Source organism: Macaca nemestrina, chromosome 1 (genome assembly GCF_043159975.1).
Source record: "Macaca nemestrina isolate mMacNem1 chromosome 1, mMacNem.hap1, whole genome shotgun sequence".
NCBI classification, from domain to species: domain Eukaryota; kingdom Metazoa; phylum Chordata; class Mammalia; order Primates; family Cercopithecidae; genus Macaca; species Macaca nemestrina.
In genome coordinates this window covers 123769115-123796415 of record NC_092125.1, presented here as the reverse complement: position 1 = coordinate 123796415, position 27301 = coordinate 123769115, and the positions used below count along the sequence as shown (strand labels likewise).

Here is a 27301-nt window from a genome sequence, read left to right as displayed (position 1 = left end):
TGGGACACAGGCCAGGGCCTCCCCCCAGGCCAGCTCTCTACCGCCTGACTGGGCCCCTGGCTGCTCCAGGATGTAGGGAAGCGTTTTCTGAGTCGCCTGCACGGCTCCTGCCTGGTTCTCCGTGGTCCAGCTTCATGTCTGGTCCTCTCCAAGGTCCCCTGGAATCCCGCACACCCTCTCAAGTGAAGCTGCCGTGAAGAGGGTCTGGAGCCCAGGTACCGGGTAGGCCTCCTCGCTGGTCACAAAGCTGTGGCGGAAGGAGGGGGTAGCCGCAGGACAGGGACAGGGAGGCAGGAGGGGGTGAGAGGCCGACTCTCTAGACGGGACCTCAGGGGGCAGTGCAAGCCCCTTGTCTCCGATCCAGGAAGCCTGTGTTTAAGCTAGGCTCCACCGCAGCCGGCCTCTGAATCTGGTGATAGTGTGTTTACACCACCTGGCTTCCACCCGCTCTCACCCTTCTAATTTACCTCTCTGGAAAAGCCTAAGTGGTGTCCAACATGAGGCTGGGGTCATTCTTCCAGCAGCCGGACCTCAAGGGGCATGCTGGTCAGACCGCAGCCTCGCTGGTGGGGTGGGGTGGGGGGGACGGTAGGGAGGGAGTGGGCTCAGTAGCTCATTGTGGGTGCTTCTCTGGGATTTTGGTGGCTTTGTAGTGTTGCTCGGGGCCCTTTTAACTCAGTCTGACCCGGGACCTATGGGAGGGGACAGCAATGAGGGCTCTTAGGACTGGCATGAACTGGGAACTTGGCCTCTGAGAGCCCTTAAAATATTTCGGAAACCTCTAGGCATACTTAGGGTACTGCCACCATGACTATCATCAGCTGGGTGGCTTCCGATCGCTAATTCGCACCGGCCATCTGAGGCGGCCGGCCTGGGGAAATAGGGATGGAAGGTCCTGCTGGAGGGAATCCTGGCGCGTCGGCGCGGAGGAGTGCGCTGGGTGGGGCCCACCTCCTTAGGCACGGCCGGCGTCGCCGCTTTAAGGCGGCAGCGGCGCGAGCAGGTCTATGGTAATGAGCCGCCGCCGCCGCCGCCGCGGCTCTGCAGAGCTCGCCCGCCCGCCGGGGAGGCGAGGGAGCGCGGGGCTGGGCGCGGGGCCGCGGCGACAGGCAGCAGCCGCGGCGGGGACGCGGGGCGCGAGCCGGCGGCGCGGGATCGTCGGGGGCCGCCGGGGCCGGGCCGGGGTCGGGGCGCGCGGCTACGCGGGCGCAGGTGGGAGATCCCACAGGAGCGGAGGGGGCACCCCGGCTCCGGAACCCGGGGCCCGGCAAGGCCAGGGGCGCCGCGGGGCCCGCGGGCGCAGGTGGTGAGTGCCCGGAGCGCAGGTGGAGGCGCAGCGGCAGCCCGCAGTGCTCAGGGTAACCAGGGAGCGGGTCTGGCTCCGGGGGCGGTGGGAGCCCGGGCGCGTCGGAGGGCGCAGCGCGGGGCCCCGCCGAGCCATCCAGGTGCAGGCCCCGCGGGGCGCACGGGGGGCCCCCGGGGACTTGCGCCCTGGTCCGGGCATGAGGCGCGGCGGGGCCGGCAGGAGCCGGAGGAGGAGCCGCAGCCGCTGTTGACTCGGCCGCCGGCCGGGAGCTGGGAGAGATGCGGAGCCCGGCCACCGGCGCCCCCCTCCCAACGCCGCCGCCGCCGCCGCTGCTGCTGTTGCTGCTGCTGCTGTTGCCGCCGCCGCCGCCAGTATTGGGAGACCAAGTGGGGCCCTGTCGTTCCTTGGGGTCCAGGGGACTCGGCTCCTCTGGGGCCTGCGCCCCTGTGGGCTGGCTCTGTCCATCCTCAGCGTCGAACCTCTGGCTGTACACCAGCCGCTGCACGGATGCGGGCACTGAGCTGACTGGCCACCTGGTACCCCACCACGATGGCCTGAGGGTTTGGTGTCCAGAATCCGGGGCCCATATTCCCCTACCACCAGCTCCTGAAGGCTGCCCCTGGAGTTGTCGCCTCCTGGGCATTGGAGGCCACCTTTCGCCACAGGGCAAGCTCACACTGCCCCAGGAGCACCCGTGCTTAAAAGCCCCACGGCTCAGATGCCAGTCCTGCAAACTAGCACAGGCCCCTGGGCTCAGGGCAGGGGAAGGGTCACCAGAAGAGTCCATGGGTGGGCGTCGGAAAAGGAATGTAAATACAGCCCCCCAGTTCCAGCCCCCCAGCTACCAGGCCACAGTGCCAGAGAACCAACCAGCAGGCACTCCTGTTGCATCCCTGAGGGCCATCGACCCAGACGAGGGTGAGGCAGGTCGACTTGAGTACACCATGGATGCCCTCTTTGATAGCCGCTCCAACCAGTTCTTCTCCTTGGACCCAATCACTGGTGCAGTAACCACAGCTGAGGAGCTGGATCGTGAGACCAAGAGCACCCACGTCTTCAGGGTCACGGCGCAAGACCACGGCATGCCCCGACGAAGTGCTCTGGCTACACTCACCATCTTGGTTACTGACACCAATGATCATGACCCCGTGTTCGAGCAGCAGGAGTACAAGGAGAGCCTCAGGGAGAACCTGGAGGTTGGCTATGAGGTGCTCACTGTCAGGGCCACGGATGGTGATGCCCCTCCCAATGCCAATATTCTGTACCGCCTGCTGGAGGGGCCTGGGGGCAGCCCCTCCGAAGTCTTTGAGATAGACCCTCGCTCTGGGGTGATCCGAACCCGTGGCCCTGTGGATCGGGAAGAGGTGGAATCCTACCAGTTGACGGTAGAGGCAAGTGACCAGGGTCGGGACCCGGGTCCTCGGAGTACCACAGCTGCTGTTTTCCTTTCTGTGGAGGATGACAATGACAATGCCCCCCAGTTTAGTGAGAAGCGCTATGTGGTCCAAGTGAGGGAGGACGTGACTCCGGGGGCCCCAGTACTCCGAGTCACAGCCTCAGATCGAGACAAGGGGAGCAATGCCCTGGTGCACTACAGCATCATGAGTGGCAACGCTCGGGGACAGTTTTATCTGGATGCCCAGACTGGAGCTCTGGATGTGGTCAGCCCTCTTGACTATGAGACCACCAAGGAGTACACCCTACGGGTGCGAGCACAGGATGGTGGCCGTCCCCCACTCTCTAATGTCTCTGGCTTGGTGACAGTGCAGGTCCTGGATATCAACGACAATGCCCCCATCTTCGTCAGCACCCCTTTCCAGGCTACTGTCCTGGAGAGCGTCCCCTTAGGCTACCTGGTTCTCCACGTCCAGGCTATCGACGCTGATGCTGGTGACAATGCCCGCCTGGAATACCACCTTGCTGGGATGGGACCTGACTTCCCCTTCACCATCAACAATGGCACAGGCTGGATCTCTGTGGCTGCTGAACTGGACCGGGAGGAAGTTGATTTCTACAGCTTTGGGGTAGAAGCTCGAGACCATGGCACTCCAGCACTCACTGCCTCGGCCAGCGTCAGCGTGACTGTCCTGGACGTCAACGACAATAATCCAACCTTTACCCAACCCGAGTACACAGTGCGGCTCAATGAGGATGCAGCTGTGGGCACTAGCGTGGTGACGGTGTCAGCTGTGGACCGTGATGCTCATAGTGTCATCACCTACCAGATCACCAGTGGCAATACCCGAAACCGCTTCTCCATCACCAGCCAAAGTGGTGGTGGGCTGGTATCCCTTGCCCTGCCACTGGACTACAAACTTGAGCGGCAGTATGTGTTGGCTGTTACCGCCTCCGATGGCACGCGGCAGGACACGGCACAGATTGTGGTGAATGTCACCGACGCCAACACCCATCGTCCTGTCTTTCAGAGCTCCCACTATACAGTGAATGTTAATGAGGACCGGCCGGCAGGCACCACAGTGGTGCTGATCAGCGCCACGGATGAGGACACAGGTGAGAATGCCCGCATCACCTACTTCATGGAGGACAGCATCCCCCAGTTCCGCATCGATGCAGACACAGGGGCTGTCACCACCCAGGCTGAGCTGGACTACGAAGACCAAGTGTCTTATACCCTGGCCATTACTGCTCGGGACAACGGCATTCCCCAGAAGTCCGACACCACCTACCTGGAGATCCTGGTTAACGACGTGAATGACAATGCCCCTCAGTTCCTGCGCGACTCCTACCAGGGCAGTGTCTATGAGGATGTGCCACCCTTCACTAGCGTCCTGCAGATCTCTGCCACTGATCGTGATTCTGGACTTAATGGTAGGGTCTTCTACACTTTCCAAGGAGGCGACGATGGAGATGGTGACTTTATTGTCGAGTCCACGTCAGGCATCGTGCGAACGCTGCGGAGGCTGGATCGAGAGAACGTGGCCCAGTATGTCTTGCGGGCATATGCAGTGGACAAGGGGATGCCCCCAGCCCGCACGCCCATGGAAGTGACAGTCACTGTGCTGGATGTGAATGACAATCCCCCTGTCTTTGAGCAGGATGAGTTTGATGTGTTTGTGGAAGAGAACAGCCCCATTGGGCTGGCCGTGGCCCGGGTCACAGCCACTGACCCCGATGAAGGCACTAATGCCCAGATTATGTACCAGATCGTGGAGGGCAACATCCCTGAGGTCTTCCAGCTGGACATCTTCTCTGGGGAGCTGACAGCCCTGGTAGACTTAGACTACGAGGACCGGCCTGAGTACGTCCTGGTCATCCAGGCCACGTCAGCTCCTCTGGTGAGCCGGGCTACAGTCCACGTCCGCCTCCTTGACCGCAATGACAACCCACCAGTGCTGGGCAACTTTGAGATCCTTTTCAACAACTATGTCACCAACCGCTCAAGCAGCTTCCCTGGGGGTGCCATTGGCCGAGTACCTGCGCATGACCCTGATATCTCAGATAGTCTGACTTACAGCTTTGAGCGGGGAAATGAACTCAGCCTGGTCCTGCTCAATGCCTCCACGGGCGAGCTGAAGCTGAGCCGCGCGCTGGACAACAACCGGCCTCTGGAGGCCATCATGAGCGTGTTGGTGTCAGGTAAGGAAGGGTCCAGGTGGCACTGGGGTGGGGGTAGCTCGCGGGGAGGGTCCGGGCAGCCACTGGAGGTAGGGCACGATCCAGGAAGCAGCTACAGACCCACCTCCCTGCCCAGTGCCTGGCACAGAGCGGGAGGGGGCGAGAGCCAGCTTGGGAAGAAGCCCCAGGAATCCCGGCGGCTGGTGCAGGCCCCGCCTTCTGCCAGGCTGGGCTGGGCTGCTTCGGTTGGCTGCCCCCACTGTCTACCAGCCTGTGACGTGGTCGGGGAAGTGTTGTGAGGCTGTCCCGGCTATGGCTGCCAAGAATTGTGAAAAAAGGCGCGTGGAAGCCTGGGGGGCCAGGAGAGCTGGGGGAAGGGTAGAGAGGACTGTGGCGCAGGAGGGGAGGCGAGGCCAGGGCCCCTTCACCCCCATCAAGATATTCTTGCAGTCTCATACAGCCTTTGGCAGAAATGGGGACCACGGGAGCACAGGGCTGCCGCTACCCAGGGGTCAGGACCCTGCAGTCCTCTTCTGGCCCCTTTTGCCTCCTGGCTGAGCTGCAGAATCGGCTGACATGGACTTTGTCTAGCGCATTCTTTTCCCTCCAGGCAGAAAGAGCCTGGCCTGGCTCCCCCTTCAGAGCTCCCACAGGAAGTGAGGCTAGAGCTCATTGTCTGTCCAAACAGATCCCACTTTCAGAGTCCGTGGTTCGGGTCTGGCTTGGAGGAGGGGCTGCAATGAAGCTGGGGGGCAAGCTGAGGCCTTCTGGGCCCCCTTGCCACCCCACGGGCTGTTCTTAGGGTGCCAGGCCTTCCTTTTCTGCTGGCTGTGACCCGGACGAGCTCCAGGAATGGAGTGTAGGGACCAGGACAGGCCAGGGGACTGGTGGGCTTTGAGGGCAGAGACCCCAAGGCACCTGATCTGAGGACAGAACAGAGTCCCAGGGCGTGGGAGCCTGGCGGGATCCCAGGCTGGGGCATTCCTGATGCTTGGCCAAGCGCTCAGCCTACAGACTCCCTGGACAGCAGGGCTGGGGGAGGAGAGTTGGAGGGGGTTGGTGACAGTATTCTGTCTTTTTTTATCAGCTGTGGGGAGCCAGAGGTAGCAGCAGGGAGAGGACCACACCCAAGTTGCTGAGTGCCTTCCCCAAGCCTGGGAACAACTGAGACCCTCATGAGGGGATGCTGTTAGCTGCACCCCAGGGGTGGGTCAGGTCACACCCCCTCTAGGCAGCTTTCAAACCCGTCAGGGAAGGGAGGAAAAGAAGAGGCTGACAGGCCCCTACTTCCACCCCAGGGAGTGTGGCTGGAAGGGGAAGGAAGGGTATGGGAGAGTCAGGGCATGGCCTCACTCAGGGTCCTTGCTGGACAGATGCCCCCCTGCCCCACCCCTCAAGGTAGCCACAGGAACCAGGAAGCAGGAGCTTTTCAGGAACTGTGGCTGAGGTTCTGAGCCTCCGGAGACTTCAGTTTCCCCTCCAGGAGGAGGAAGTGGGAGGCTGAGCTCCTGTGTCCTCAGCTGTGCCTGGGCACTTGAGGTGGTGGGAAGGAGGTGGGAAGGAGGGCCTCTCCCTCTGGTCCTCCACACCCAGCCTGCCCTTGGTGAGTGTGGCCAGACACTAAGTGATGGGGGCAGAGAAGTGCCCCCACTAGGCTTTCCGTCTCCCACCAGGGCAGAGCCCCAGACCTTGGTTCCCTAGTCTAGAGAAGGCTCGGGGCAACATCCAGGAGGGCTTCTCCTGGCCTGGCAGCTCTGACCCCACCCTCTCCCTTCCGCCCTGACCCTTGGAGGCAGTCACCACGGCAACCCCAAAGTTCAGGGAGGCCAGGGTGAGGGGGAGCTGACTCCCACTGCCCCTTTGTTTTCCTCCTCTTGTTCTTTGTCTCTTCTTTCTTTCCCGCCCCTGCCCATGCAGGGCCTTGCAGCACTGCCTCTCTCTGGTGCCCTCTCCCTGCTCCTGTGGCTCTCCTGCTCTCCCACTTGCCCATCACTGGCTCTTTTCCTGGGGCTTTGTCTTCCCCTGTTTGGTCTCCGTGTTTGTGCCTCCCCTGTCTTCCTCCCTATGGCTGCGGCTGTCCCAGCCTGGGCCGATGGCTCTCCTGGAGCCTGAATTCTCCTCGCCTCTTTCTTCCTCTGCTCCGACACACAGCAGCTCCTGTCCATGGTCTGGGCAGCTCCCAGAACAGCAGAGCCCTCTTGGCCTCCAGCCTCCGCTGGCACATCTGCCAGGGGAAGAGAGGTTGGGAGGCTGACCGGGACCTGGCGCTTTTCCAGGTGTGCCTGGCTAAGCTTGGGGCACAGGTGGCATTTCCTGGGGTCAGAGGCCATCCTAGCGCTTTCTTTTCTGTTCAGGAAGACAGCTTAGGCAGTGCACTCCCCACCCCTGTTCCCACCCTGCCTTTGCACCTGAGGGGTGACCTAGGTCAAGGCAGGGGAGGGGGACACAGAAAGGAGAGAGCAGTGGGTTGACTGTTGGGGATGGGGACAATAGCAGAGGGGGCAGGTGGCCACAGATGGTGAACCAGATGGGCAGCAACAGAGACATGCTGGGAGAGGGGCCCAGGCGGGGCCTAAGACGATGGCGGCGGGGGACACAGCGAGGAGTGTTCGTTCCCAGGGCTGAGTGGTGGCAAAGTTTCTCCTGCTCCGTGGCTTTGGTTGCCCTCTCGTCTCTTAATCAGTTGTGGGCACTGTGTGTGGAGTCTTGGGCTGCTTCTGCCTGGAGGGAATATCTGGTCAAGGAATCATTAAGCAGATGTACCAAGTATACAAGAGCCCTGTGCCAGCTGAGCACCCTAGTGCGTGCGGGGAAGTCTGAAACAGAGAGGAAAGTAGAGCCTGATGACATAAATCTGGGCAGGCTTCCTGGAGCAGGTGAGCTCAGGGCAGGTTAGAAGACTCGGAGGACTGTGGGCTGGTGTCTAGGTGGGAAGGAACAGCCTGTGCAACAGCTTTGAGACGAGAGCAGGAGGAACAGAAGTGGGTGATGACAAGCAGGGCTTACTGGTGATAGCTGGTGAGAACAAGCAAGTGATGAGGCTGGAGGGTAGGTGGGCAGTGGGCCGAGGACACGGCTGAGATGGGGGTCTGCCTTCAGCCTTCCCGGCTTCAGCTGAGCCACCGCTGGTATAGTCAGTCACCCCAAGTAGGTACAGTACAGATGCAGAATTTGTCCCCATGTTCCTCGCCTACTCACACCCCCCCCCAGAAACATGGGCTCCTGCCCCATTACTGCTAGGGTAAGCATTCACTCTTTATGTCTAGTTGGGCTCCCCCTGCTATGTGGTTTTTGTTTGTTTGTTTGTTTGTTTTCTGGGGACAGAGTCTCGCTCTGTCACCCAGGCTGGAGTACAATGGCGCGTTCTTGGCTCACTGCACCCTCTGCCTCCTGGGTTCAAGCAATTCTCCTGCCTCAGCCTCCTGAGTAGCTGGAACCTCCTAAGTAGCTGAGATTACAGGCGCCCACCACCACGCCCAACTAATTTTTGTGTTTTTAGTAGAGCTGGGGTTTCACCATGTTGGTCAGTCTGGTCTCGAACTCCTGACCTCGTGATCCACCTGCCTCGGCCTCCTAAAGTGCTGGGACTACAGGCATGAGCCACAGCGCCCCGCCCCCCTGCTATGTTTTAAAGACCATTTATTCTTTTTGGAGACTGAATAGATTGTCATCCACATCTCAGTGTTTTCTGAACACCTACTATGTGTAAGGCATTGTAACAAATAAAAATGTGAATGTGCCGGTAGCTCATGCCTATAATCCCAGTGCTCTAGAAGGCTGAGATGGAGGATCACTTGAGGCCAGGAATTTGAGACTAGCCTGGACAACATAGCAAGACCCCATCTCTACACACAAACAAAAATTAGCCAGGCATACTTGTGAGCACCTGTGGTCTCAGCTATTTGGGAGGCTGAGGTGGGAGGATCGCTTGAGCCCAGGAGTTCAAGGCTACAGTGAGCTATGATCGTGCCACTGCACTCCAGCAGAGGCGACAGAGTGAGAGTCTCTCTCTTAAAAAAATAAAAAATAAAAAAAATAAGACTATCCCTTATTGCCCTGCAAAGCCATTTCCTCCATCTCCAGGTCCCCAGCTTTCATGTTTTAGCTAAATAAAATTCATTCCCATGTGTATGTGCATTCAGGTGTGTGTGGTATTTCTGGGCTTAGGGTGTGTGGGTGGAGTGAGACACCAGCAAGTGTGTGTTAGTACTTAGCTGTTTATAAGTGAGTGTGTTGCCTGGGGGTATGGCAGGCATTTGGGTGTGATGCTTGAGCCAAGTGGGTGATGAGTAGCTACAGGCCCTAGGGCCAGAGAAGAGACTGACTCAGTGGGGCTCTGGGGTCTCAGAGTGGAGAGCTGCCCAGTCCCTTCTATCTCTGCCCCCCTGGTCCCCCACCCCCACTCGCCCTGTCTCCAGCATGGGGCAGTGGGTGATGTTGTCACTGGTTCACGTGGCTCAGCTGGATTTCCTGGGGTGGGGCCCCCCAGGCTACCCACAGCAGCCCAGAGTTGGGCGGGAAGAATGCTTTGTGTTGGGTGTTGCCATGGGGATAGTAGGTCTGCGCCCAAGCAGCCGTGGGGCTCAGTGGGAGGGGGACTAGGTGGCCCACTGACCCAGTTTACCCCCCCAACTCCCTGCTGCAGCCATGACTGCGATTATCGTGGTGTTGAGGCGTAGAGGCTGAGGGGGCACGGGGATGATTTTTATGGCTCTCAGGATGCTCTGGGCCCTGTAGAAAAGTATGAAAAAGACAACATAGGGTTCCCGTGCAGGGCAGCACAGACTCTGGGGGAAGGGAGCCGGAGCCGTGGTTGGACAGGGAAAGGTGCACAAACATTAAGAGGTGTGCCGTGCATCAGCGACAGAAGGTTTTGGGAAAGGATGCAAAGAGAGTTTCTGCAAATCTCATCCCCTGAGCCCTGAAGGAGTGACTGGCCCACAGGTGACCTACCTGGCTCAGCACCCTTATGCCAGTGGGAGAGGAGAGGCTTTCTTGGTGGGTGGTGCAGGAATATGCAGGCTGAATTGCAGCCCCGGCTCCTGTGCAGGGCCTTCCCCACACCCCTGCGCGGGTCTGTGGCTTGGCCCCCCACCCCAGACTGGGTCCTGACTGGTGTCCCTCTCCACAGACGGCGTGCACAGCGTGACGGCCCAGTGCGCGCTGCGTGTGACCATCATCACTGATGAGATGCTCACCCACAGCATCACGCTGCGCCTGGAGGACATGTCACCCGAGCGCTTCCTGTCACCACTGCTGGGCCTCTTCATCCAGGCGGTGGCCGCCACGCTGGCCACGCCACCGGACCACGTGGTGGTCTTCAACGTACAGCGGGACACCGACGCCCCCGGGGGCCACATCCTCAACGTGAGCCTGTCGGTGGGCCAGCCGCCAGGGCCCGGGGGCGGGCCGCCCTTCCTGCCCTCCGAGGACCTGCAGGAGCGCCTGTACCTTAACCGCAGCTTGCTGACGGCCATCTCGGCGCAGCGCGTGCTGCCCTTCGACGACAACATCTGCCTGCGGGAGCCCTGCGAGAACTACATGCGCTGTGTGTCGGTGCTGCGCTTCGACTCCTCCGCGCCCTTTATCGCCTCCTCCTCCGTGCTCTTCCGGCCCATCCACCCCGTCGGGGGTCTGCGCTGCCGCTGCCCGCCCGGCTTCACGGGTGACTACTGCGAGACTGAGGTGGACCTCTGCTACTCACGGCCCTGTGGCCCCCACGGGCGCTGCCGCAGCCGCGAGGGCGGCTACACCTGCCTCTGTCGTGATGGCTACACGGGTGAGCCAAGGGAGGGGACCCATGGGGCAGCCCTGGAAGGCTCTGGTGCAGGCACAAATCAGGACAAATGATGGCGGCTGCCTCATTCTCTTCCCGAGTGAGGTGCAGCTACACTGGGAGGTCATAAATCCGGCCTGCTCCCTGACAGCACTCCACTGAGGAAGGCAGCGCAAGGAGTGCTTCTCCCTGCTGCGCACGGGACACACAGGCAGTGTCATTGCGGGTAGAGCTGACTCCAGAGCCAGTCGGCCTGGGTTCGTGTCTCAGCGTTGCCACTAGTAGCTGTGTGACCTTGAACAAATTACTTAATCTCTCTGGCCCTCAGTTATTTGAAATGGAGGTAATGACCGTACTTAGGTCATAAGTTGGTTGTGAGGATTAATGTAATTAATTTGATACTTGGAAACAGCTAGTGGCATGGAAGGTGTTGGCTTTGATTTAAGGGAACGCTGAGATTGGGTGACTTGCTCCTGGTCTCATCACAGCTGTTTTAGATGTGAGGCTGGGCCTAGAACCTGGTCTCTACACTGCTGAGCGAATTCCCTTTCTAAGCTGCAGCAAGTACTTTTCTCCCCAGGCATTAAGGGGAAGACACAGAAGTGCTGGGGGAACTGGATGGGGTCGGGTTCTGAGATGGGGTGCTCCAGAAGATCATTGCACCTGTGTGGGCCTGGGCAGAATGGCTCCACCTCTGCCCAGGTGCTGGTAAAAGAGGGTCCTGGTTAGGGGACTTCCCTGTTGGCCTGTCAGCCAAGGTCTTTACACATCTTGCTCCCTGGGATGCTCACTGCCTCTGCTCTATGCTCCTGACCCCTCCCTTCAGGCTCCTGCATCTTCTCAGGGCACTCCCTGCTTCTCTTCCCTTCCCTGCAGGCCCTTCCTTCCGAGATGCCCAGGCCCTGCTCCCTGTCCTCCAGTGCTATGCCCACTGGCTCTGCCAGCAGCCATAGGCAGGCCCCACTCCCTTCCCTGCTGCATCTTCCTGCCCAGAACTTGCCAGACTTGACTTCTCTTTGCTGCTGCTAGGGGTGGGGGGAAGGGGAGGGGCGGGCATGGGGGAGGGGAGAGGAGTCTTTGTCCAGGAGGATGGTGGGGGGGTTGGGGGGGTTAGAGTAGGCGAACAACAGTTTCCATGGAAACAAGAGCCAGTCACTAGGCACAGGAGCTGAGAACCTATCTCTAGAATCTGGGAATGGGGAGGGAGAGAAGGGTGGATTTTCCCATCTGATGTTGGAGTTTTCAGCTCCTCTGTTGAATTGTCTGAGCCCTCAGAGCTCAGTTTCTCACTTTCAGCATGTCCCACGTGCACAAAGGTCCTCAGTCTGGACCCCAGGGCTCAAGGTGGGAGGCCTCTGCCCCATTCCTGGGGGCTCCCCAGCTTCTCTCTCTTACTCCTCCATAACCCAGACAAATCTAAGTGGAAGCCTGGTCCCATCCCCGGGGAGGGAAACTGATCTCAATGCCTGAGAGGGACAAAAGCACCAGTAGGAAGGAGGGAGGAGGGAGGCTCCCAGCCCTCCCACTGTCCTGCAGGCCCATCTGCCTGTGCACATTTACCCTCTTGGGGGCCAGGACACCCCCAGGCATGCTTGGTAGTGTGACATCGAAGGCTCCCAGGAGCCTTACAACCAAGTGTCCCAGCAGGCCTGTGCTTATGAAACCCAAATGGGGTAGGGAAGGGGCTGGGAACTCCGAGGAACTTGCAGTGTGTGGAGCTGTGGCGAGAGCGGCTCAGTGAGCCAAAGAGGGTGCCCAGGAAGGCCTGGGGACCGTAGATCTCAGAGAAGATGGCACAGGAGAGGAAGTGGGGATGCCTGGGAGGTTTGGGGGGTATTACAAGGGTCACGGGAGGCCGTGAGAGCTATCACTGGGTTGTGGGGGGTCTCAGTTCCCCTCCCATCCTCAGGTACTTGGTACTCACCTGCCTTTCCTCTTGTCCAGGTGAGCACTGTGAGGTGAGTGCTCGCTCAGGCCGTTGCACCCCAGGTGTCTGCAAGAATGGGGGCACCTGTGTCAACCTGCTGGTGGGCGGTTTCAAATGTGATTGCCCATCTGGAGACTTCGAGAAGCCCTACTGCCAGGTGACCACGCGCAGCTTCCCCGCCCGCTCCTTCATCACCTTTCGTGGCCTGCGCCAGCGTTTCCACTTCACCCTGGCCCTCTCGTGAGTGGCTGGGCGCTGGGGGTAGGGAGCAGGCCTGGTGGGCGTCTGAGGTGCCTCCTGTTCTGTGGATGAAGTAAGAGGTCAGGCATCGAAAGAGCGTGGAGCAGGCTGCCAGCAGAGCCAGGAGCTCTTGGAGTTGCCTGTGGTTCTGTCCGCAGATCTCCCTCCCCTGCGCTGGTTAGGTGGTGGGGGTGCTGGCATCAAGGTGGATACCCCATTCCCTGCCCCCATCCCCAACTCCTGTTCAGGTTTGCCACAAAGGAGCGCGACGGGTTGCTGTTGTACAATGGGCGTTTTAATGAGAAGCATGACTTTGTGGCCCTCGAGGTGATCCAGGAGCAGGTCCAGCTCACCTTCTCTGCAGGTGATCACAGTTGCCCCCCATCCTTGCCCATCTTCCAAAGACCCCGAGTCTCCCAGCCCCTGACCCCAAGCCACATACTCTAATCAGCCAAACCTGGGCCCAGCCCCAGCCACTGGCACCCCAACCCTGCCTTTCCCAGCCCTCGTCTGGCATCCCAGCTCACCTGATCCTTTCCTCAGGGGAGTCAACCACCACGGTGTCCCCATTCGTGCCCGGAGGAGTCAGTGATGGCCAGTGGCATACGGTGCAGCTGAAATACTATAATAAGGTGGGTGTGGAGGGCACAGAGGGTTGGGGTTCTGTTCTTGCCTCAGGTGCTTACGCAGCCCTGAATGGCACTGCCTCCAGGCTTGGGTGGGCTGGTCAGGGCATTTCTGGCTGAGAGGAAGGGAGCGGCTGGGAAGGTACCACCTTGCTGGGCATTCCCACCCCACTGGGCACTGCTTGATGCTCCCTGTTCCACTAGGCAGCCGCAGACTTGGACACTGAGGAAGGTAGTTACATGCATAAACCATGTGAGCACACGTGTGTGTATGCATGTATGTACGTATGTGTCTGGGCATGTGGGTGCACACAGAGGCACCCAGTGTGTGCTGGCCATGAACCTAGTGGGCTCTGCATCAAGTGTCCCCCTTCTTTGCTCTTTCCTGTCCACAGCCACTGTTGGGTCAGACAGGGCTCCCGCAGGGCCCATCAGAGCAGAAGGTGGCCGTGGTGACCGTGGATGGCTGTGACACAGGGGTGGCCTTGCGCTTCGGATCTGTCCTGGGCAACTACTCCTGTGCTGCCCAGGGCACCCAGGGTGGCAGCAAGAAGTGAGCAGGGAAAAGGGCCAGGGATGGGGTGAAGTGAGGGCAGAGCCAGGCAGGGAGGGAAGGTGGAGAGTGTGAGCTTCTGGGGGCTCCCTCCCTTTGCCTCCCTCAGCCCCTGCTCAGCCCTGGGGATGGGGTCAAGACTGGGGAATCAGAGCAAGGCCCTGTGGGGCAGTCTGGGGAGGGGGCCAAGTGTTGGACAAGAACAGTTCCAGGTGGGGGTGACCCCCTTCCTAAGCACTGCTCTGCAGGGCCCCTTGGACACCTGCCTAGGCCCTTCCTGTCTCCCGGCCTGGTGGCAGAGCAAGCGGAGGACCGGAAGCTCCCAGCCCTGCCTTGTGCTGCCACCATCTTTTCTCCCCCAGGTCTCTGGATCTGACGGGGCCCCTGCTACTAGGCGGAGTGCCGGACCTGCCTGAGAGCTTCCCAGTCCGAATGCGGCACTTCGTGGGCTGCATGCGGAACCTGCAGGTGGACAGCCGGCACATAGACATGGCTGACTTCATTGCCAACAATGGCACTGTGCCTGGTATGGGCGCCCGGGGTGGAGTCAGGCTGGGATCCCAGTGCTGAGGGGAGGGGCTGTGCCTGGTGTGAGGATGCCAGAATGCAGGGTCTCAGAGGCCTCTCTAGCCGCTGCCACAGGATTCCTCTTTACAGCCCCGGCTCAGGTCCACTGAGAGGCCTTCTCTCCATTCCAGGCTGCCCTGCCAAGAAGAACGTGTGTGACAGCAACACTTGCCACAATGGGGGCACCTGCGTGAACCAGTGGGACGCGTTCAGCTGCGAGTGCCCCCTGGGCTTTGGGGGCAAGAGCTGCGCCCAGGGTAGGAGGGGCGGCTGTTAGAGGCTGAGGCCTGGGTGCTATCAACAGCCTGGGAATTGGCAGGGTTGGGGCAGGCGCTGGGCAGGCCTCCGCTGAGCCGGGCTGTGGGTGGAAAAGCGTGTCTGGGCAGAGCCCTGAGAGGGCAACACAGGAGACAAAGGGGCCAGTCAGAGGCAGGCCTGGGCACAGCGTGGGGCGGGCCCAGGGCAGGTACACACTTTGGAGGGCGGGGCTGATGAGGGGAGTGGGCTCTGCCTTCCATGCAGCTGCCACCGCTGAGCATCACACCCCTAGGGCCCTCCACGGCTCCACCCGTCACAGTCTGCCTTTTCCTGCCTCCCCAGAAATGGCCAATCCACAGCACTTCCTGGGCAGCAGCCTGGTGGCCTGGCATGGCCTCTCGCTGCCCATCTCCCAACCCTGGCACCTCAACCTCATGTTCCGCACTCGCCAGGCCGACGGTGTCCTGCTGCAGGCCGTCACCAGGGGGCGCAGCACCATCACCCTACAGGTGATGCGGGAAGAGCCGGCTGGCCCTGGCCTGGCCGTAGGGCCCTGGTAGCCTCTAGGGGGCTGGACAGAAGTGGCTGGGCAGGTCCTGGGCAGGGGTGGGGACAGATAGAGGCCACTGGATCCGTTGGGAAGGTCAATGCTGCCACCTATTGGGCCTGAAGGAAATAAATACACTTTCCTCTCTGTGGCCTGAGCTGGGCAGCAGGATGGGTTTGGTGGTCCAGAAAGGGGAACTGTGAACTGGAGAAGAGTGATGAAGGCCGTTTGCTGACGCTGCTTTCTTTCCTCCTGGTGTCAGCTACGGGAGGGCCACGTGGTGCTGAGCGTAGAGGGCACAGGGCTCCAGGCCTCCTCTCTCCGTCTGGAGCCAGGTCGGGCCAATGACGGTGACTGGCACCATGCACAGCTGGCACTGGGAGCCAGTGGGGGGCCCGGCCATGCCATTCTGTCCTTCGATTATGGGCAGCAGAGAGCAGAGGGCAACCTGGGCCCCCGGCTGCATGGTCTGCACCTGAGCAACATAACAGTGGGCGGAATACCTGGGCCAGCCGGCGGTGTGGCCCGTGGCTTTCGGGGCTGTTTGCAGGTGAGTGTCCTGCCCTGCCCTCCCATCTTCCCTACCACTTCAGCCCTGCTCCACTGAGGGCAACACTGCTCCTGTCCCTCCCAGGGTGTGCGGGTGAGCGATACGCCAGAGGGGGCTAACAGCCTGGATCCCAGCCGTGGGGAGAGCATCAACGTTGAGCAAGGCTGTAGCCTGCCTGACCCTTGTGACTCAAACCCGTGTCCTGCCAACAGCTATTGCAGCAACGACTGGGACAGCTATTCCTGCAGCTGTGATCCAGGTATGCTAAGGATCCAGGGCAACAGGCAGGTTATCAGGTGCCTGGGGCCACATGCTGGCTCTGCTGTGTGACTTGGGGCATGGGGCATCACATCACCTCTCTGAGCCTTAGTCATCGACACAGCAAAGCCAGCTGATAGGATGCTACGTGGGAAGAAATAGATGAAGGTGGGTTTCATGGAAGATGGTGCGAGGGGAGGGTGGGGGAATGAGCCTCTCTGGTCCTTCTGGTCCCAGGTTACTATGGTGACAACTGTACTAATGTGTGTGACCTGAACCCGTGTGAGCACCAGTCCGTGTGTACCCGCAAGCCCAGTGCCCCCCATGGCTATACCTGCGAGTGTCCTCCAAATTACCTTGGGCCATACTGTGAGACCAGGTAAGCAGACCAGGGCATGTGGCAGCAGGTCCCAGTGGCTGCTACTCCTCTTTGTGTGTCCCTCAGAGCCCTGAAAGCCTGGCTGATCCACAGCCAGGGTCAGAAGGGCCACACAGGGCTCACCTAGGTTAGGTGGGAGTGGCAGGGGGAGCTCATGCCTGCCTGGATCCCTCTCTGCAGAATTGACCAGCCTTGTCCCCGTGGCTGGTGGGGACATCCCACATGTGGCCCATGCAACTGTGATGTCAGCAAAGGCTTTGACCCAGACTGCAACAAGACAAGCGGCGAGTGCCACTGCAAGGTGACAGCCCCAAACAAGCCCCCACTGTGGCCACTTGGGCCTCTGTCCACATCTCCTGGGCCCTAGGGGGAGGCTATAGAGATGGGTCTTCCTGCAGAGTCGAGGGCCTTGTGCCTTTGCCCTCATAGGCGGAGCTGTTGACCGCTTACCTTCATGTGGCTGAGGTGTAGACCCTGGGCCAATGTGTAACCCATGGGCTGTGGGCCTGGTGTGGTGGTGGTTTGCAGCCTATTCTGATTGTGTGACATCTCACTGATGGGCTCAACTCCAAAGCATTGCTAGTGTTAATTATTTTGAATGCTGCTCCTGAGGGGACCTGAGGTCGGGACCCCCTCCAGAGGGGCCACAGCTGAGAGGACCCATGAGCATCCTGGGAAGAGAGCCTGGCCAGTGACACCCTTCCTCCCTCATTTCTCAGGAGAACCACTACCGGCCCCCAGGCAGCCCCACCTGCCTCTTGTGTGACTGCTACCCCACAGGCTCCTTGTCCCGCGTCTGTGACCCTGAGGACGGCCAGTGTCCATGCAAGCCAGGTGTCATCGGGCGTCAGTGTGACCGCTGTGACAACCCTTTTGCTGAGGTCACCACCAATGGCTGTGAAGGTGTGGCTCCTGGGATGGGTGGGCAGCCCTCTTCACAGTGTGCTGGTCACCTGCACCCCAGGGAAGCCACGAAGGGGTGGTTGCAGTCCTGGGGAGACCTAGGGAGGGCTGGGGATCCTGGGCAGGACCGCAGAGGGAGAGCTGCTCCTGGGTGACCATGTGCTCTTCCCTGCAGTGAATTACGACAGCTGCCCACGAGCGATTGAAGCTGGGATCTGGTGGCCCCGTACCCGCTTCGGGCTGCCCGCTGCTGCTCCCTGTCCCAAAGGCTCCTTTGGTAGGTGTTGGAGGCCCCAGTGTGATATTGAGGACATGGCCTCTGCTGTTAGTGGGATGAGGGCAGGAAGCCCCTGGCTGAAGATCCGGGGACTCTGCTTTCTGGCCTCCAGGTCCTGGGATTTCATTTCCCATCTTCCTTGGCTCACGGTCCCCCTTCCCCTGTTGCCCAATTGTGCCTACATCTTAGACTCTTTTTTTTTTCTTTTTTCTGAGACAGAGTCTCGCATTGTCACCCAGGCTGGTGTGCAGTGGTGCGATCTCTGCTCACTACCACCTCCGCCTCCCAGGTTCAAGCAATTTTCCTGCCTCAGCCTCTGGCTGCTGTCACACCTGGCTATTTTGTTGTTGTTGTTGTTGTTGTTGTTTTTCTTTTTTCTTTTTGGTATTTTTAGTAGAGACAGAGTTTCACCATGTTGGCCAGTCTGGTCTCGAACTCCTGACCTCATGATCCGCCTGCCTCGGCCTCCCAAAGTGCTGGGATTACAGGCGTGAGCCACTGCGCCCCGCCACATCTTGGACTCCATTTTTTTTTTTTTTTTTGAGATGGAGTCTCACTCTGTCATCAGGCTGCAGTGCAGTGGCGTGATCTCGGCTCTCTGCAACCTCCACCTCACAGGTTCAAGTGATTCTTCTGCCTCAGCCTTCCGAGTAGCTGGGACTACAGGTGTGTGCTACCATGCCCAGCTAATTTTTTGTATTTTTTTAAGTAGAGACAGGGTTTCACCGTGTTAGCCAGGATGGTCTCAAATCTCTTGACCTCGTGATCAGCCTGCCTCAGCCTCCGAAAGTGCTGGGATTACAGGCATGAGCCACTGCATCCGTCCCACATCTTGGACTCTTAACAAAAATGCTGAAAAACCTGCACAGTGCTCGGCATAGGGCTGTGCTAGAGATTCAAAGATGAATCATGCAGGGTTCCCATCGTCAGCTCACCACCGAGTCCTGGAGTTATGCCACCACAAAGGCAGACAGTCTGGGGAGTAGGGGTGTTGGCTGCTGACCCAGGAGACCCAGCCCAGTATGGGGGATGGTGCTGGTCCTGGACTGGCGATGAGCAGGTTCATAGGCAGGAAGTGGTAGAGAGCACAGAGTGGTGACTGGAGACAGGCAGGATGAGGGCTCAAGGAGGTCACATGCCCTGTTCCCCCAGAGCCCCGTGTGGACCCATCTTGCAGAGATTTTTGGCCCTGGTGTTCCACATACCTGTCTTCCTGTTTCACCAGAGCTCTTGTTTGCTAGTTGCTGTCCCTGGCCCATGAGGTGCTGGCCTCCAGCAGAACCTGTCAGCCAGTCTCAGGGGCTTCCTGTGTGTCTCCCTGAGGGCAGCCCTTTTGGCTTCCTTCCCGCAGGGACTGCTGTGCGCCACTGTGATGAGCACAGGGGGTGGCTCCCCCCAAACCTCTTCAACTGCACGTCCATCACCTTCTCAGAACTGAAGGGCTTCGTAAGTGAACCGCCTCGTCGCCATCTTTTCCCTCTCCTTCATGCTGAGTCTCACTTGCCCCTACTCCCATCTTTGAGAAACGGGATTCTGGAATTCCAGCCTGTGTGTTCCTGGTCTCCCAGCTGGAAAGACCATCTCTCCCCTCCTGAGGTCCTTTTGCTCCAGAGTTCCTGCCCTCACTCCTGCTCCTCCACTCCCTCCTGTCTAGGCCGAGCGGCTACAGCGGAATGAGTCAGGCCTAGACTCAGGGCGCTCCCAGCGGCTGGCCCTGCTCCTGCGCAATGCCACGCAGCACACAGTTGGCTACTTTGGCAGCGACGTCAAGGTGGCCTACCAGCTGGCCACACGGCTGCTGGCCCACGAGAGTGCCCAGCGGGGCTTCGGGCTGTCTGCCACGCAGGACGTGCACTTCACTGAGGTGGGGCTTGGAGGTTGCAGGGCTGGCTGGTTAGATGGGGGTCATGGTGAGTGAGCCCGCTCATGGCAACCTGGAGGGCAGAGGGGGCCTTCCCATCCCACCTATGAGGAGCTCCCTGCTGGCAGGAGGCCTCCGTGAAACCCGTAACCCTTGGCCCAGCCCTCTTCCCAACCCTTCTCATAGTAAGGTGTGTGTGCTGGGGCACGGTCTGACCCAGAACAGAGGCCTGCCTGTGGTACCACGGGCTGGGAGGAAGCAGTATCTCAAGACATCTGTGTGGGTCCAGGCACAGGGCTGGGAAGCTCTTATGTAGAGAATGAGGAGGAGGGTGAAGGGGCAGAGCATCCGGTGACCTGAGTGGGCAGTGCAGTCCAGGAGCATTTCAGGGGAGGCAATGGTGAGCGCAGAGGGAGGGGCCTGCCGGGAAGCGGGGGCTGGCCCGGGCACAGGCCGGGGCTCTGTGGCGGGGATGTCAGGTGTAGGCTGTGAGCACACCCACCGTGACCTTGCCCACCCCAGAATCTGCTGCGGGTGGGCAGCGCCCTCCTGGACGCAGCCAACAAGCGGCACTGGGAGCTGATCCAGCAGACAGAGGGTGGCACCGCCTGGCTGCTCCAGCACTATGAGGCCTATGCCAGCGCCCTGGCCCAGAACATGCGGCACACCTACCTAAGCCCCTTCACCATCGTCACACGCAACATTGGTGAGGCTGGTGCCAACAGGGGTTTGTGGAGGGAGTCCCCGACAAGGAAGGGCGGCTGTGCTGGGGTCCTGCCTGCCTCACAGGTCCTATCTGTGACCATTTCCTTCCTTAGTCATCTCTGTAGTGCGCTTGGACAAGGGGAACTTTGCTGGGGCCAAGCTGCCCCGCTACGAGGCCCTGCGTGGGGAGCGGCCCCCGGACCTTGAGACAACGGTCATTCTGCCTGAGTCTGTCTTCAGAGGTCAGTGGTGGCCATGGATTGAGTTGGGAGCTGGACCCCAGTGTCTGTGCAGACCCCACAGAGGGCAGGGCCCAGCTAAGTGTGACAGTGTCCCCTCCCAGAGACGCCCCCCGTGGTCAGGCCCGCAGGCCCCGGAGAGTCCCAGGAGCCAGAGGAGCTAGCACGGCGACAGCGACGGCACCCAGAGCTGAGCCAGGGTGAGGCTGTGGCCAGCGTCATCATCTACCGCACCCTGGCCGGGCTCCTGCCCCATAACTATGACCCTGACAAGCGCAGCCTGAGGTCAGTGGCTAGGGGACAGGTGTGGGTGGGGTGTGGGTCAGGCGGTGAGTGCTGAGGCATGGAGGGGGTCGGGGGCGTCTCCCCAGTCATGTGACTGCTGTGGTGACTGTGCACCTGCCTGCCCTACATCAGAGTCCCCAAACGCCCGATCATCAACACGCCTGTGGTGAGCATCAGTGTCCATGACGATGAGGAGCTTCTGCCCCGGGCCCTGGACAAGCCCATCACGGTGCAGTTCCGCCTGCTGGAGACAGAGGAGCGAACCAAGCCCATCTGTGTCTTCTGGAACCATTCGATCTTGTGAGCCTGCACTACCCTCGCCGCCCCCGCCACCAAGGCTTTGGGCTGAAAGCCCAGGCCCCTGCATGCCTCACCCTCCTTGTCTTCCTGACTCTGCCTTCCTCACACAGGGTCAGTGGCACAGGTGGCTGGTCGGCCAGAGGCTGTGAAGTCGTCTTCCGCAACGAGAGCCATGTCAGCTGCCAGTGCAACCACATGACGAGCTTCGCTGTGCTCATGGATGTGTCTCGGCGGGAGGTCGGGCCCCCAGGGGCAGATGCAGAGCCGTGGGTGGGCACTCAGGGCATGGGGCTGGGTGCTCAGGTCCTGCTCTTCCTAATTCGCTGGCCCCCTGCCACCCACTCTGCAGAATGGGGAGATCCTGCCACTGAAGACACTGACATACGTGGCTCTAGGTGTCACCTTGGCTGCCCTTCTGCTCACCTTCTTCTTCCTCACTCTCTTGCGTATCCTGCGCTCCAACCAACACGGCATCCGACGGAACCTGACAGCCGCCCTGGGCCTGGCTCAGCTAGTCTTCCTCCTGGGAATCAACCAGGCTGACCTCCCTGTAAGATGCTGCTACTGCCCAGAGACCCACCTTCTCAGGCTACCTCCCCAGTCCCCACTGGCAACCCCTGCTCCTTCACCATGAACTCTAATAAGGTGCCTAGTGCAGCGCCTGGCCCAAGATTTCCTCTTCTCCAGGTCCCCCGGGATCCCCCAGCATCCTACGGGCATCTGCCTCTGGCCCAGGCTTCCCCGGAAGCAGTTCCCAACACCCAGGCCCTCCTCCCTGCCTGACCCAAAGCAGAGCCTGTCCTCTGGGTGGACCCCGGTCACTGACCTGCCCTGGCCTGGGCCCTCAGTTTGCCTGCACAGTCATTGCCATCCTGCTGCACTTCCTGTACCTCTGCACCTTTTCCTGGGCTCTGCTGGAGGCCTTGCACCTGTACCGGGCACTCACTGAGGTGCGCGACGTCAACGCCGGCCCCATGCGCTTCTACTACATGCTAGGCTGGGGCGTGCCTGCCTTCATCACAGGTACCCCCACCCATTCCTGGCCTTGGGGTCCCACATCCTTAGGTCCACCTTTGTTCCCTCTTCTCCCCACCCACATACAGGCCCTGAGGCCCCACATCCCCATGCCCCAGACCAGCTTATTCACAGGTGTCCCTCTGCTTTAACCCAGACTCTGAGGCCGCCACCCAGGTGTTGCTTCCCTATCCTGGGGAGGACACAAGGGCCGATGGTGGGCAGAACCCTTTCCATGCTTTGTGCCTGGACCTGTGAGCCCACCTGCTTGCAGCCCTACTTCCCAGGCCCCTCACCACCCCTCACCTGCTCCCGTCTGTCTCCATGCTCCAGGGCTAGCTGTGGGCCTGGACCCCGAGGGCTATGGGAACCCTGACTTCTGCTGGCTCTCCATCTATGACACGCTCATCTGGAGTTTTGCTGGCCCAGTGGCCTTTGCCGTCTCGGTGAGTGCTAGCAGGTGGGTTGGGTGTCACCTGTGGCCCTCCTCTGCTGTCCTCCTGCTACTGGGGCCATGTGTCCTCAGGACTCCCTTTAGGAACAGCTGAGGCCACGGGGCCTTGTGGGCTGGGTAGAAGCTGTTTATCCCCACTGAGCACCCCATGTCCTCTGCCCCTGCCTAGATGAGTGTCTTCCTGTACATCCTGGCGGCCCGGGCCTCCTGTGCTGCCCAGCGGCAGGGCTTTGAGAAGAAAGGTCCTGTGTGAGTATAGGGTTGGGGTGCCTGGGCCGTGGGCAAGCACCAGCATGGGAGGCCTTATGGCCAGACTCATGGCCTGTCCCTATCCTTAGCTCGGGTCTGCAGCCCTCCTTCGCCGTCCTCCTGCTGCTGAGTGCCACATGGCTGCTGGCACTGCTCTCTGTCAACAGCGACACCCTCCTCTTCCACTACCTCTTTGCTGCCTGCAATTGCATCCAGGTAACTGGCCCAGCCTGTGGAGAAGGGAGGTACCTGGGCTGTGGGTACCTGAATATGCACAGACCGTTGCTGCCTCTTGCCTGCCAGGGCCCCTTCATCTTCCTCTCCTATGTGGTGCTTAGCAAGGAGGTCCGGAAAGCACTCAAGCTTGCCTGCAGCCGCAAGCCCAGCCCTGACCCTGCTCTGACCACCAAGTCCACCCTGACCTCGGTGAGGGAGCCAGGGGTCTTAGGCGGGTGGTGAAGGGAGGGAGAGGTAGGAGGCCCAGTGAGCCTGTACTTTTGGCCCACTCCCCTTTCCCTTTTCTCCGTCCGTTCCTGGAAGGTGGAAGAGGGGGTGAAATGGTATGTTTGGCCTGGGGAGGAGATGTTGGAAAGGGTGTGTAGGATTTTGACTTGAGGGAGATGGGTCTGAGACAGATAATCAGGTAATAAGTGCCTTGCACCTGAGAATCTCTCATGAATTTTAGTAAATTTTCTGTCTCCCAAGGTGCTCTCAGGAGTCAGTTTCTGGTCCTATCTTTTACAGAGCCATTATATAGTGAGTCCAGGATCCCTGGGGGCATGCAGGGGTGGCACAGCTGTGGCAGAGCTATGACCACTGCCAGGCCTCAATACGGGGGCAGCAGAGAAGCAGGGCCCCCTCTTTCAGACCTGAGCATGTGGAAGGTGAAACTTAGGGCAAGTTCCCTCCACCCTCCTACTTCCCAGCCTGGGGCCAGCCATCCCACTCCCCTACTTACTGACCTCTCTGTTCCCTACCTAGTCCTACAACTGCCCCAGCCCCTACACAGATGGGCGGCTGTACCAGCCCTACGGAGACTCAGCTGGCTCTCTGCACAGTGCCAGCCGCTCGGGCAAGAGTCAGCCCAGCTACATCCCCTTCTTGCTGAGGTGAATCCTGGAAATGGGAGGGTGGAGGAGGGGAGGAGGGGAGGAGGGGCCCATGCATGCTGGACCCGGGCCAGCCAGCCGTTGGGAGTTGAGGAGCACACACTGTGGCTGACATGTGGGCTAGCTTGGATTAGAAGCTGTAAGGGACCCACGGCTGGAACCAGGATCCCAGGGGAGAGGAGAGACGGGGACTCTGGGCAAGGGGCCAGGCTGACCCCCAGCATGGTCTCGTCTTCCTAGGGAGGAGTCCACACTGAACCCTGGCCAAGGGCCCCCTGGCCTGGGGGATCCAGGCAGCCTGTTCCTGGAGGGTCAAGACCAGCAGCATGGTGAGGATGGCAAGACTCCGGCCGCCCAGCGGGGCAGTTGGCTGGCTTTTAGTGAAGGTGGGTGGAGGTGGCTAGGCTGGCTGTGATCTCTCCCTGGTCTCCTAGATCCTGACACAGACTCCGACAGTGACCTGTCCTTAGAAGATGACCAGAGTGGCTCCTATGCCTCTACCCACTCATCAGACAGTGAGGAGGAAGAAGAGGAGGAGGAAGAGGAGGCTGCCTTCCCTGGAGAGCAGGGCTGGGATAGCCTGCTGGGGCCTGGAGCCGAGAGACTGCCCCTGCACAGTACCCCCAAGGGTGGGCCAACACCAGGGCTATAGCCTTTGGGGCCGGTAGGAGGAGAATGGGCCTGGAGTTCTTGGGAAGCAGGACTAGGGTGGTGGCCTCCTGGCTGTCTGCCCTCTGTGGGCCTCATCTACTTCCTTTCCCCACCAGATGGGGGCCCAGGGCCTGGGAAGGCCCCCTGGCCAGGAGACTTTGGGACCACAGCAAAGGAGAGTAGTGGCAATGGGGCCCCTGAGGAGCGGCTGCGGGAGAATGGAGATGCCCTGTCTCGAGAGGGGTCCCTGGGCCCCCTTCCAGGCTCTTCTGCCCAGCCTCACAAAGGTGAGTGGGGCACCCCCAGCTGCCGCGCTCCCCTGGTCAGCAGCCTCACACCTCACATTCTCCTGTGGCTGCACCTCACAGCCCTGCCCCGGCCCGCAGGCATCCTTAAGAAGAAGTGTCTGCCCACCATCAGCGAGAAGAGCAGCCTCCTGCGGCTCCCCCTGGAGCAATGCACTGGGTCTTCCCGGGGCTCCTCTGCCAGTGAGGGCAGCCGGGGCGGCCCCCCTCCCCGCCCACCGCCCCGGCAGAGCCTCCAGGAGCAGCTGAACGGGGTCATGCCCATCGCCATGAGCATCAAGGCAGGCACGGTGGATGAGGACTCATCAGGCTCCGAGTGAGTGTGGCCGGGTGGGCGGGACGGGGTGCAGCCCCGCGGAGGCACCACCTGGGCCCAGAGCTGCCTCCGGGCCTCCCCAGGCGACTCTGGTTGGCTTTAGGAGGACAAATGGGTGAACTGGCCCAGCTCCCTTACTATGCCGTGCCCACAAACCATGGTGCCTTGCGGGGCGGGCCACCCCTCCTGGGCGCTACGCGGTGTAGCCCAGCCTAGGGCAGAGTGCGGGAGGATGGGGAGCTGGGAGTGCTTTCCTGTTTCCTTCGTCTGGTGAAAGCTGTCACTCTCTCCTCTGTTTCAACTAACCCTCTGTCTGCCTTTTCTGCCACTTTCCTTTCCTGCCTCTCCAGATTTCTCTTCTTTAACTTCCTGCATTAACCCTGGGCTGTGGCTCCTACGCCCGAGGCTCCCTTCCCTTCCCCAGCCGCACTCATGCCCTGCTCCTGTCTTGTGCTTTATCCTGCCCCGCTCCCCATCGCCTGCCCGCAGCAGCGACGAAACGTCCATCTGAGGAGCCTGGGCCTTGCCAGGAGGGGTACCCACCCCACCCAAGGCCATCTAGTGCCAACTCCCTCCCCCCACCATTCCCCTCACTGCACTTTGGACCCCTGGGGCCAACATCTCCAAGACAAAGTTTTTCAGAAAAGAGGAAAAAGAATTTAAAAAAGGATCTCCACTCTTCATGACTTCAGGGATTCATTTTTTTTATACGCTGGAAATTGACTCCCCTTTCCCTTCCCAAAGAGGATAGGACCTCCCAGGATGCTTCCCAGCCTCCCCTCAGTTTCCCATCTGCTGTGCCTCTGGGAGGAGAGGGACTTCTGGGGGGCCTGCCCCTCATTCGCCATCACCAAAAGGAAAGGACAAAGCCACATGCACCCAGGGCGTCACACCCTTCGGGCTGCACCCGGGCAGGCCTCAGAAAGGTGAGGGGCCAGGGCAAAGGGTGCGCCTCGCCCTGCCCGCGCTGCCTCTCCCAGGAACTGGAAAAGCCCTGTCTGGCGAGGGGGCAGAAGGACTCAGTGCCCCCGGACCCCCAAATGCTGCATGAACACATTTTCAGGGGAGCCTGTGCCCCCAGCGGGGGTCGGGCAGCCCCAGCCCCTCTCCTTTTCCTGGACTCTGGCCGTGCACGGCAGCCCAGGTGTTTGCTCAGTTGCTGACCCAAAAGTGCTTCATTTTTCCTGCCCGCCCCGCACCTGGGGCAGGCCAGTCATGTGTTAAGTTGCGCTTCTTTGCTGTGGTGTGGGTGGGGGAGGAAGAGTAAACACAGTGCTGGCTCGGCTGCCCTGAGGGTGCTCAAGCACAGGTTTCAAGTCTGGGTTCTGGTGTCCACTCACCCACCCGCCCCCAAAATCAGACAAATGCTACTTTGTCTAACCTGCTGTGGCCTCTGAGACATGTTCTATTTTTAACCCCTTCTTGGAATTGGCTCTCTTCTTCAAAGGACTAGGTCCTGTTCCTCTTTCTCCCCGACTCCACCCCAACTCCCTGTGAAGAGAGAGTTAATATATTTGTTTTATTTATTTGCTTTTTGTGTTGGGATGGGTTCGTGTCCAGTCCCGGGGGTCTGATATGGCCATCACAGGCTGGGTGTGTTCCCAGCAGCCCTGGCTTGGGGGCTCGACGCCCTTCCCCCTGGCCCCAGGCCGCCATCTCCCCACTTCTCCCCTCTCCTCAGTTTTGCCGACTGCTTTTCATCTGAGTCACCATTTACTCCAAGCATGTATTCCAGACTTGTCACTGACTTTCCTTCTGGAGCAGGTGGCTAGAAAAAGAGGCTGTGGGCAGGAAAGAAAGGCTCCTGTTTCTCATTTGTGAGGCCGGCCTCTGGCTTTTCTGCCATGGATTCTCCCCCTGTCTTCTCCCCTCAGCAATTCCTGTAAAGGGTTAAAAATTTAACTGGTTTTTACTACTGATGACTTGATTTTAAAAAATACAAAGATGCTGGATGCTAACTTGATACTAACCATCAGATTGTACAGTTCGGTTGTTGCTGTAAATATGGTAGCATTTTGTTGTTGTTTTTTCATGCCCCATACTACTGAATAAACTAGTTCTGTGCGGGTA

The 27301-nt window shown here is 60.0% G+C and overlaps 1 protein-coding gene across 3 annotated transcripts; it reads left to right on the top strand.

Moving 5' to 3' along the window:
* Positions 1-1043: 1043 nt before the first annotated feature.
* On the top strand, positions 1044-27301 carry LOC105479286 (cadherin EGF LAG seven-pass G-type receptor 2). 3 transcript variants are annotated; one of them, XM_011737254.3, is made up of 34 exons: positions 1044-4903; positions 10014-10661; positions 12603-12825; positions 13074-13189; positions 13369-13457; positions 13847-14004; positions 14367-14530; positions 14703-14828; positions 15172-15338; positions 15639-15926; positions 16011-16185; positions 16422-16563; positions 16744-16864; positions 17283-17466; positions 17642-17743; positions 19095-19189; positions 19398-19607; positions 20127-20310; positions 20423-20551; positions 20653-20833; positions 20966-21133; positions 21244-21370; positions 21483-21683; positions 21982-22156; positions 22481-22593; positions 22771-22850; positions 22940-23066; positions 23154-23276; positions 23832-23959; positions 24200-24288; positions 24394-24588; positions 24727-24897; positions 24997-25231; positions 25582-27301. In XM_011737254.3, exons 1-34 carry the CDS (start codon positions 1585-1587, stop codon positions 25607-25609), a joined length of 8781 nt encoding a protein of 2926 aa, XP_011735556.2. In that variant the 5' UTR covers positions 1044-1584; the 3' UTR covers positions 25610-27301. The 3 variants fall into 3 exon arrangements, with proteins under 3 accessions (XP_011735556.2, XP_070956194.1, XP_070956155.1); XM_071100093.1 differs by having other exon boundaries at positions 1206-4903; positions 24979-25231; positions 25721-27301; XM_071100054.1 differs by having other exon boundaries at positions 1207-4903; positions 24979-25231.